Raw genomic sequence first — 11,868 nt, forward strand, 5'->3', positions numbered from 1 at the left:
ATTCTAAAAGGAACAGGCCATCTACCGATAACATCGATTGTGCGAGAGACATATTTTCGTTTAGCGGCACTATTTCCAAAGCGAACAGGGAAATTAACAAGGCCAAGGCGCGGGCGAACACCATGCACACAGTTTGTCATGATCGAGACAACTTATGGTTTCGCGTGACAGAGTTTGACAGACCGCACCAAGGTGTTCTTGGCGGGCAATATCGTGTACACTTGCGAAATAGGACTTGCAACTGTGGGATGTTTGACGCACTTCGTTATCCATGCGCTCACGTAATTACAGCTTGTCAGAATCTCTGTTTGGATCCGATGAGCTATGTCGACGAAGTGTACAAATTAGAAAACATGTATAACGTTTGGAAATACGTATTCCCACCGGTCCCAAATGAACGTAAGTGGCCGTCTATATCGCTTGCTCCCTTTAAGCTGTTACCGGATAGAGAATTACGTCGCAAACCAAAGGGTCGACCTTGCTCACTAGAATACGTAACAATGTGGATATCCGAGAAACAGTCAGCCAACAGAAGTTGTGCGGATGGTGTAGGAACCCGAGCCATACAAGCCGATCATGCCCAAATCGCAATAGTTAAACGTTATTGTAAAAAACTTTGTATTATTTATATTTTTTAAATCAAAAATTGGTACAAATATTCATAATATTGACTTATTTAAAAGAAAATCTATTTCATTAAAAATATTAAAGTAAATTACAATTACTTTACTCAAAATAACATTTTATTTTATTAAATGAAATAATATAGAAATATTCAACATATTGCCTTATTTAAAAGAATTTCTATTATATTAAAAATGTAAAAATAAATTTTATTTTATTACATCAAATAATATCAAAATATTCAAAATGTTTTTACAAATATATTAAAATAAAAATCAATCTCCCTGCCCGCCGGATTCAGTGCCACATGACGACCGTCGACGGTTACACGCTGGATTCCTCCTTTGTCCAACTTCCGACAGGGGTTGTGGTTACTCCGGCAGGGATTCTGGTTCTTCCGGTAGAGGATCTGGTTGTCGGTGTTGGGACGATGAGCCACACTGATAGAATAGTAATTGTGGAGGTGTTTTCATCACCAACGACGAAGCTGTTTGAAACTCATACGGTGATGTGGATTGGTAAAAAGAAGAGCTCCCCGACGGCCTCTCTTGCTATCCCTCGTGCAGCACTGGCCTATACATCTGCGGTCCACTCGGCGTAATCGAAAATGGAGATGAACCGGGCCATGGACTCTAACCTGCAATAGGACTGGAAAAAGGAAACATATAAGGGTTAGGATACATAAAAGAGTTAGGATACGCACCTGGCATCATCAGAAAAGGCTGTGCCATGGGTATTGTCGATTGAACTGCTGGGTTGGGTGACTGTATTGGTGCTGTTGCTGGGCCTGGTGATTGTATGGGTGCTGATGATGGGCCGGGTGATTGTCTGGGCCTTGTTGATAAACTGTGTCGTCGTCCCTGCTTCTTGGATTTAAAGGGCCACGTCGTTCCCTTTGGACACGTAATTTTCACTGCCTCTCCTCTGCCGACAGTAAATACTACTTGCCATGGATCCTAAACCATGGCATGTATTCCGACACGCACGCTAACTCTGGAACGATGATCGGTTCCCGAGTAGGTATATAATCATACCGATCTTCCCACATTTGGATGTAGTATGACCAGAATCTCGGCCAATCCGTATGCAATTGTCGTAGGTCGATTTTGTGATGATCATCTAACACCTCAGGTGCCACAGGGATCGGTTGTCGGAATTCAAATTGCCATAATACTTTGTCCGACTAGTGCATCTCCACAGTCGCATTGTTGACCAATGCGACTTTCACATGCCAAGCGTTTGGATTTTGGAAGTACTCATCCGGAATTACTACCCGAATTACCGGATCCTCGTATGGTGTCCATTGAAACTATATGAACATGATGGAAATATTAGTTATATACATAATACATAATACTAAATACTAAATACCAATCGACTAGCTACTAAATACTAAATACCAATCGACTAGCTCGTGAAGGAAATATCTATTTTATTTAATACTTACTTGTGCTTCCGACTGTTGGTCTAATAGAAGCCGTATATCTTCAAGAGAGGTAGGTAATCGAGCATAACTTGCCGAATGGTTCCACCTAATTAAATAAATTTTTAGCATACTATTATATTTTAAATCTACGTAATAATTGTAAAATCTAATATAAAATTTACCTCGTTATGAGTGGGAGTGTATATGGGTGGTCCACTCGACGACGTAAAAATAGAAAGCGAAACCGTGCCCATGACTACAGTAGTGAAAGGCAACCTTCGATTTTCTCTTTATTCGGTCGCGTCTCCCTGCACATCTCCCAGTACAATGTGGCTAAAACGGCAGACCCCCAACTAAATTTACAAGCTGCTCTAAAATCAACGAATTTCAGCAGCCATCTTAGATGTTCAAGGTTCCGTGACAAGTCCGGCATGAGATAACATCTAATTATCTGAAGAATGTATGCTCGAACATATAAGATTCTTTCTAGTTCGGTAGAATCATCATCTGGTTCCGGGAATGTTTCTCGTAACCAGCCCATCTCGATCCGACCTCCGTTAATATTCTCCGGAATAGCGCCCAAAAACTCGTAGCATACCGCTCCCCAATCACCAGATTAAACAGACCCGGTGACTGCGTACCCGTCCACTGACAATCCCAATTGCAAATTGACATCTTCCAAGGTGATAGTACACTCTCCACATGGAAGATGGAATGTGTGCGTCTCAGGTTTCCACTTCTCAATCAACGCACTGATGAGTTTTGAGTCCAACTTGCATCCCCGGCCTACCGTCGTCACGTGCCAAAAACCCACTTCCTGCAAGTAATTCTCTACCAACGGTGATGGAGGACCATGAATATTTCAGATATAGCATTGCAATATCTGATCTGCAGACTTTTATAACAAATAATAAAGTAATAATTATGTAAAATTACATAAATAAAAAATATCTTAAATAATATTTAAAAATTAAATTTAACACTTACCATTTTCATTTGTTCGACGGATATCATCAAGACGAATTAATTCTCTGACCATTGCTAACACGATCAAATTTTTACGATTTAAAAAAAATTTTAAAAAATAAAATTTAAATTTTTTTTAAAAATAATTAAAAAATTAAAGCTTTTTTAAATAGGAATTTGAGAGAATATTAGAGAGAAATTGAGAGAAAGGATTTAGTTGTGAAAAAAATTGACCATTGGGGGTCACCAACGGTAAAAAAATAGCCGTTGCTACTATTGACACGCAGGCAAAACGCGTCCCCAGGGGAGCGCTGACATGGCAGGAAAACACGTCCTTGAGGGCGCGCTTTTTGTCCACGTGGACAAAGCGCTTCCTTGAAGAAGTGTTTTCCTGCTACGTTCCCTAACATCGCGCTGACATGGACACGCTTTCGAGGAATTAAGCCATTCCGATAATTAATTATTTATCGGGCCCATTTTAGTAAATTTTTTAAAAAATGGGCTTTTATTAGTATTTTACCCGTATAAGGGGTTCAAATATAATTTTTTTTACAAAGAAATATAAACTTCATTTCTCTAGTTAAGATTACAAGCAGATGGGCTAAATAAGCTCAAGAGATCAAGCAGTCAATACATGGGTTTAACCCAAGCCCAAACCCTAGCCGAATTGCCCACCACCTGCCGCCAGTAGCCACAGCGGGAGAAGAGAAGACCATTGGAGATGCTTGAGAGACAAGGAAGTTGCCATGCCTCCAATACCACTAAGGGAAAGCTGAGACTGCAGCAAGATTGGGTAGAAGAAGCGCCGTCATGACCGTGGAGACCATCAGGACCACTAATAAAAAGGATGCCACAACCTTGGTTACCGGCATCAGTCACCAGACTACAAGGATTTGGTTTCACCAGATCGGCTTCACCATATTCGAGCTTGCGAAGGCTGGTAGTTGTCTGCGACGACGCTTTACCCAACAGCCACTAATCTTGTCAAGAGCAGTAGCAAAAATAGGCCGAAGGAATCCTCGATCGAAGAAAAGGTATCAACTCCATAGAGAAGTTGTGGAAAGCCACGAGGTGGTCGAGTTTCTCTCCCTCCCTTCCGGCGCCAAAGGCCATAGGGAAGGAGTGAGCTTGGGTTATTTTATGGAAATGGGTAGGAAAAAAGCGAAAAAGAGAAATAAAGGGAGATATGTTGACAACGAGCAACCCAAAGGCCGGACGTGTCGGCATGGCGGTAAGAAGGCACGGAAAAATGTTTGTTTGAAAGCGAAGGTACGATAAAATATACATTGCTTAAGACATAGGGAAATAGGATATTATGTGTGAAGCCGTACAGTAAAATGACTAGGTCTATTGTCTTGCTTTATTTCTTTATCGTCAATGACAGCTACAATCTTTATTTACTTTTTGCCCAAACCCAAGTTGAAAGTTGAAACTCCCCACCAACTGGGCCCTATTTTCAACTTTTCCCTAATACGTACGCTACACCTTTTGCTCCCATCTTATCTTTTTTACTATCTTAGCCCACACACATCATCTCTTTTTAGGCTACACCTTTTGCCCAAATCTTTATTTCGGCTATTTTACTAAAATAGTCAAAAAAATATTATATTTACAAAAATAACCCAAATTTAAAAATAATCATCAAAATAACCTGAAATGAACAGTGAAATGAGGTTGTGGCCTGTCAATGGCCGGAATCACCTCGTATTTTGCACCCATGATTGCCTGATAATTGTGTCAGACTTAAAAAAATAATTTTTTGGGTTTTGGCCTGTTAATTGCCGGAACCCGTGTATTTTTTTAAAAAAAATTGTATAATACTGATATACAAAAAAGAAAAAAAAATTTTGGGTGCTGGCCTGTCAATGGCCGGCACACCTGTACAGGAAAAAAAATTCGAGTTTTGGTCTGTCAATGGTCAGCACCAGAGTACGAAAAAAAGAATTTTTTTTTAAGTGCTGGCCTGTCAATAGCCGACACCCATGTACAGAAAAAAAATTCGAGTTTTGGTCTGTCAATGGCCGGCACCAGAGTACAAAAAAAAGGAAAAAAAATTTTTTTTGGGTGCTGGCCTGTCAATGGCCGGTACCCTGTACAGTAAAAAAATTCGAGTTTAGATCTGTCAATGGCCGGAACCAGAGTACGAAAAAAGTAAATTTTTTTGGTGGTGGCCTGCCAATGGCCGGCACCACCTTTTTTGGTAATTTTTTTTTACTTTTTTCGTGTCAATAGCAGGTATCAGTATACGAAAAAAGAAAAAAAAATTTGGTGGTGGCCTGCCAATGGCCGGCACCACCTTTTTTGGGGGAAATTTTTTTATTACTTTTTTCGTGTCAATAGCAGGTATCAGTATACGAAAAAAGTAAAAAAACAATTTTTTTTGGTGGTGGCCTGCTAATGGCCGGCACCACCTTTTTTGGGGGAAATTTTGTTTTTTTTTTTACTTTTTTCTTGTCAATAGAAGGCATCAGTATACGAAAAAACTCGAATTTTTTTTCCTGTACAGGGGTGCCGGCTATTGATAGGCCAACACCAATTTTTTTTTTCTTTTTTTTCTTACTCTGGTGCCAGCCATTAACAGACCAAAATTTGAAATTTTTTTCCTGTACAGGGTTGCCAACCATTGACAGGCCAGCACCCAAAATTTTTATTTTTTTCTTTTTTGTATATCAGTATTATACAATTTAAAAAAAATACACGGGTTTCGGCCATTGACAGACCAAAACCCAAAAAATTATTTTTTTAAGTCTGACACAATTATCAGGCAATCATGGGTACAAAATGCGAGGTGATTCCGGCCATTGACAGGCCACAACCTCATTTTACTGTTCATTTCAGGTTATTTTGGTGATTGTTTTTAAATCTGGAATATATTTATAAATATAATAATTTTTTGGACTATTTTAATAAAATAGCCGGATATTACGTGTGAAGCCGTACAGTAAAATGACTGGTTCTATCGTCTTGCTTTCTTTCTTTATCGTCAATGACAACTACAATTTTTATTTACTTTTTGCCTAAACCCAAGTTGAAAGTTAAAACTCCCCACCGATTGGGCCCTATTTTCAACTTTTCCCTAATACATACGCTACACCTTTTGCTCCCATCTTCTCTTTTTTACTGTCTTAGCCCACGCACATCATCAAGTGTTCCAATTTCTTCAAATAGCCGCTCTCCCCACCCATTTATTAACTAACACGTGTATTAATTGTAATAACTGATCAAATTATGGTTTTGGTACTTTTTATTGTGCTCAAATTTAGGATTTTATCCCTGAATATTCTTTTTAAAGTTTCACTAGTTCAAAAACATCACAAGATTGGTACAAATATATGTTGCATGGACAATAATATAGATTTCAACCAATACAATACAAAGAGGATGAGGACTAATTCAAAACGAATCGAACACAACTCATATAAGGCATACCCACAAAGTAAAAAGGAGACTCATACATCACAACTACTCAAATCCGAGTCTTCAAGGGTTTTATTTTCTTTATACTTTTATGATTTTATTAATCAATTAGTTTAATTGACTTCTATTTTTAATGAAGACACATTTTTCAACTTATTACGCTAATTTATTAATTAAAATATATAAATACTTGGATTAATTAATTGTGTTACTAAAATACAGAGATTAAAAAGTAATATCGAATTATAATATATGAACTGAATTTTTAGTTTGATTATAGTAAAAGGACTAAAATCAAAATTTGACCAGTGGAATGTTAGTGGATATATTCTGTTTGTTTCCGCATATAATTTTAAATGATAAAAACAAGCTGGAATAAAGAGAGAGGAAGGCTAATTGCATCGTGGAGAAAAAGAAGGGAAAAAAGATTTCACTGAAAACGATGCATACTGAGTTCTCAGTTGACGATTTCTCGGACTCCTTTTGGGCGGCTCCGCCGGGGATGAGCCGAAGCCAATCGGAGTGGGCTTTTGACAATTTTATTGAAGAGTTTTCTGGTTCGGGCGGGGCGATCCCAGTGTCGCGTTCGGGCGAGAGTGTGATCGGTCCATCCTTGGCGGAACCTCGGCCGTCCGTTTCGAAATCTGAAGAAGCCGATGGTGAAGGTGACGTGGTGGAGATCAAAAGACCTGGTAATCAGAATCATAACAGTCCGCCGTCCGATCTGGCACCGACGTTCTCGATTGACTCGGATGAGTACCGCGCGATCCTCAAGGACAAGCTCCATCAAGCCTGCGCAGCTGTTGCTCTCTCTCGTGTATTCTTCTCTCTCCAATCTCTATTTCCAATTGGATTTATTATTAAATATTATAAGTCATATTTGATATTTTTTCTGAAAAATAAATATTATTCAGGCATCATCTGTGAAGGCAGAAGTTTTCTCTGCGCAAGCTGAAGATCAAGCGCTTCAATCGAGATCCCAAGTTCAAGGTAAGCTTTTTCTTTGCATGCCTCTGATTTGACTTGTTCTTTTTAATGAATTCGAGTTTTTTAGACTTTCCTTTTTTCTCAAATGCAATAGATCGAACTTGTTTAGAGTAAGGATGAAGGACCGTTCACGTTTCTTATTGACTCTGATATTTGAATGCAACTTCTGTGATATAAGCATACGACTTACGCAACCCTGTAAATTAATTTAAGTTATTTCCGTACGTTTCAAATTTTAAGGAGCCGATTTCATGTTAGTTCAAAGGGGTAATTCTATTCCTGAGCAGTAGTTAGATTTTAAGGGAGTCAATTTTTATTTGTAATATGTGTTTCTTATCCAAGGAGAGCTAGGATTTCTGTAAAAATTTGCTCTGAATACTTGTATTTCGGCAAACTGATAAAGGCATTTGCCTTACTCAAATTCAATTGGAGTTGGAGTGCAGTTGGGAAGATCACTAGTCTTATACTGGGAGATAAGCAGTTTCTATCCCATAAGCATGTTTCATTGTAATAGGAGGCTGCACTGCTTCAACAGGTTTAGTTTTTCTGATGGCAGTCAGGCCCTTCTATACTATGACAAGTCTATATGGTTTTGAATCAAATGTAGTTCATCTAGTTTGTGATTTGTTGAGGGTGAGATAGTAGCAGAATGAATGACATGAATGTTTCTGTAGTTTGGATCCTTTAAGTTAACTACATCAATGATTTTTTTTGCTTCTTGGTGAACTATAGGAAAGCATTGTTTTTCATTTAGTTTTTATTGGAGCCATCCTGCACATATCATGCATGATTATTCCTAATAAATAATAACTGCAAGTTACTAATGTTTTCTGTCTTCACAAGGTGCAACGTAACTCAATCTTTAATTCATGTTTGTTCTGAAAGAGTGAAGGGAAAGAAAATGAGAAGAAAGATGGAGGGATACATAAAAATGGAATTAATTTTCTTTACTAGATTTGATAATTTTTATTAGTTTCTTATAAACTTTACATAGGCATTCAAACAAGAAATGAAATATTATCCTGTTTATTTTTCATTTTTCTCCACTTCTCCATTTTCCTTCCTACTTCTTTTCTTCACATTTCCTAATATCTAATCTGTAGAAAATATTGTAAAGATCTTTGGAGCTCTTCTTGCATTAATTTCGTTCTCCTTTTTCAATGTCTGCTTTACATATAATAATATCTAGCTGATACAAATTCTACCATTGTAGGTTCCTCAAAGGCTCAAGGACAGGGTGAACTAGATGCTACACCTAGTGAAGTCTTGGCTATGTCTACTACACAGACAAAATCAAAGGTACAAATGAGGCAAACAACAAGTGTGTCATCAGGAGAAGATTCAGATGATGATGAACTTAGAGATACTGAAACTACTGATAACATGGATCCGGCTGATGCAAAACGTGCAAGGAGGTAATCATGTTTTCTATTTTTGACTTGTATTATTGATTGTTTTGAGGAGTTTGAAATGCTTTCTGTTATTTATTCTCTTTCGCTTAACATGTTTGATTTCCTTTTCTCTTCTTTTTATCCTAATTAAAAAGACTAGCATCTCTTTTAAGTAACAGCTATAAGAACTAATTTCTTATCTTTAAAAAGATCAAATATTTATTTTGCAAATAGATCTTGAACTTTCAATTCTATACCTCTTAGTCGAACATAGTCCTGTTGTCTTTTTCAAGAATTAATCTCAGCTCTTGGCTCAGGGATTTTTCTTTTTGTGTTTTCTTAAATCAATATTATTGGTTTAAAGCACAAACATTCTAAGCAGTAATTACTTATCTCACTACTAGACATGTGAATTAGTAAATTCTCACTAAATTCAATCTTTGATTTGGTGATGAAATCACAAAATTGCCCTGAATTAATTGGTATATTGTTGATGGCTCAGAATGCGGTCAAATCGAGAATCAGCTAGACGCTCAAGGAGAAGAAAGCAAGCACATATGAATGAACTTGAAACGCAGGTTTTACTACATCATTCCTCCAACCCCTTAATGGTCTGGTGCAGTTTGTTTTATTGTTATTTTTAATCCTGTAAGTGATTTTTTCTAGGTTGGCCAACTAAGAGTTGAACATTCTACATTACTCAAGAGTCTCACTGACACGAATCACAAGTATGATGAAGCTGCTGTGGACAATCGAATTCTGAAGGCTGATATTGAAACATTAAGAGCAAAGGTAAACCATCAGCATCAGTTCGTCATCATCACCATTGCCTAAGTTGCCTTTTCTTACTTTGGTCCAGTTATTCTTCAGTTAGTTTGGCTTATGGTTCCTGCTGAAAGTTCAAAATTTACTTCCATATAAATGACAGGAGAATATGTTATTGTGACATCATGAAGTTTGTGAAGATTAGTCGGTCAAATTCTGAAAAGCCATGGGTAATTCATTTTCCTTAATCTAGGATTAAAGGATTAAATAGAAAATGAGATTTCAGAATTTAGTAGCTGAAATTCTCTCGGTGAAGGGAGGTTAATTTGGTTTTGGTGATCTGTATGTGCTCCATTTCAGGGATCTGCTGGACTTGTCCAGTACTGACACACTCAGTTCTATGGTGTGTTCGACTGTTAATATACTTGAAATTATTTATGATTTGTATGTCTCTCTGAAATTTACATAACGGATACTGACATGATCTGTCGTGTTAATACACTGGAGTTACCTTGTTGGACATCAGATGTTAATGTCAGTGTTTGGACCGTTGCAAACTGTGAAGCACAGTCTTGCATCTTTGATGCCTGAAACTGCTGCGATTGGTTGTAGCTATTTTACTTTTTTTCTATGAATCACTATTGATGCCGATTGATGCAAATTTAATTCCGTGCCTATCATGTTGATTGTTATACTTGAAATTTTCAGGTAAAAATGGCTGAAGAAACAGTTAAGCGGGTGACGGGGATTAACTTTAACTCTGGTCTTCTATCTAGGCACAATGTAGCAAGTGTTGGCATGCCTTTTGTTAGCAGCCCATTGGAAACATCTTCAACTGCTCCTGTTCCATTGCAGCCAAACACTAATCAGTTTTTTCACCAACCAGTTCCCTTGCATCATCAGAGAATGGAAAACGGTTTCATGGGGAACACCATGGTTCCTCCTATCGTGAATTCACGAACCGAGGGAGTGAAACATGTCAATGAAACATCTGCATTGCAGCACACACCCAGGTCGGAGCGCGTTCAAGATCAGGTCGGCCCTGGTGTCAGTCAGCATATGTCTGGGTGGGAGCCTCAACAACATGCAGCTGCTAAGAACAAGAAGCAAAATTGAAGGTTGGTGGTGTCCTTCCCGTCCTGTTTTCTGAGATGGGGTTCAAGAAGCATAGCTGGTGGTGGTGGTGTAGTGTTAGTTAAAAAACCAGTGACTAAATTTTTGTATTAACATCTTGTCATCATCATAACATCGACTTAGTTATCAGTCCAGACAGTGAACTTTATTTTGGTAAATTATTATGTATGAAAATCATATTAAGTTCATACTCCACTCCAGTGTTTCAATTATTAAGTAGTTAAAAAATCATCCACGAGTGCAATCTTTTTATCATTATTGTATTGAAAAAGGGAAAGGGGATGACAAAATTTGAATCCCGGAAAACGTGAATGTAAGATTGTATCTTCTTACCTTAATATCTTTGGTTTTTTTTCTTAAGCGGGGAAGGCATATTTCACATTTTCACCATTTTTCTATGGGTGAGTATTAGCTATGTACTACTTTTAATTCTATAAATAAAATTATAAATTTGCCACCTATTCTATTTTTTAATATCTTTATATTTTTAATTTTTTTTATTGTATGTAAACTTGTCATACCCCAATTTTGCTTGTGAAATTATTTAATATAGGCATAATGATTTTTTTTTACCTTCAAATTTTATAAATAAAAATTTATTTTAGCCCTCTATTTATTTATTTATTTTTTGGCTTTTTTAGTATTTAAATTTGTATTTTTTTGTCTAAACACCTTAAAATGGATGAAAAAATTAATATTTATTAATTTTGTTGACATGACATATATATGAATGACATGTCAGCATTTAATTAATTTTAAAAATTAAATAAATTATTTAAAAATTTAGTTCAATTAACCTTTTATTTGATTCAATCGATTCGGACTGATTCTTGAATTAACCGTTTTAAAATTTCTCTCTAAAATCCAATTGATTTTACCAGTTTAAACAACCTCGTGGGATTGAATGCATTGCAGTGCAGCAATGCCAATAGTTTGAAACAAGACTGCTGCTCGGTCATGAAGCATTGCTGCAGCCCCACAGTTGCTGCCAGGCAGCGCATATTTCGAATAAAATGTATCAATTTGGTGATTGAAAAACTGTTGGTGCAAAATAAAAATGAAGAAATATTGAAGGAAATAAAAACAATTGTAGATGGTAAAGTCACAGAAACGTCAATTGGAGCATTTTATTAGTTTTTCAACTTAATTTTTTTTTCT

At 37.0% G+C, this 11,868-nt stretch overlaps 1 protein-coding gene across 1 annotated transcript; it reads left to right on the top strand.

Moving 5' to 3' along the window:
- The first annotated feature begins 6,789 nt into the window (after positions 1-6,789).
- LOC107915229 (light-inducible protein CPRF2) lies at positions 6,790-10,905 on the top strand. The gene is made up of 6 exons (XM_016844397.2): positions 6,790-7,250; positions 7,348-7,423; positions 8,634-8,835; positions 9,314-9,389; positions 9,478-9,603; positions 10,285-10,905. The coding sequence occupies exons 1-6, from the start codon at positions 6,876-6,878 to the stop codon at positions 10,690-10,692; spliced, it is 1,263 nt and encodes a 420-aa protein (XP_016699886.2). The 5' UTR covers positions 6,790-6,875; the 3' UTR covers positions 10,693-10,905.
- Positions 10,906-11,868: the final 963 nt, after the last annotated feature.

The sequence above is a fragment of the Gossypium hirsutum genome, chromosome D08, assembly GCF_007990345.1.
Source record: "Gossypium hirsutum isolate 1008001.06 chromosome D08, Gossypium_hirsutum_v2.1, whole genome shotgun sequence".
NCBI lineage: Eukaryota > Viridiplantae > Streptophyta > Magnoliopsida > Malvales > Malvaceae > Gossypium > Gossypium hirsutum.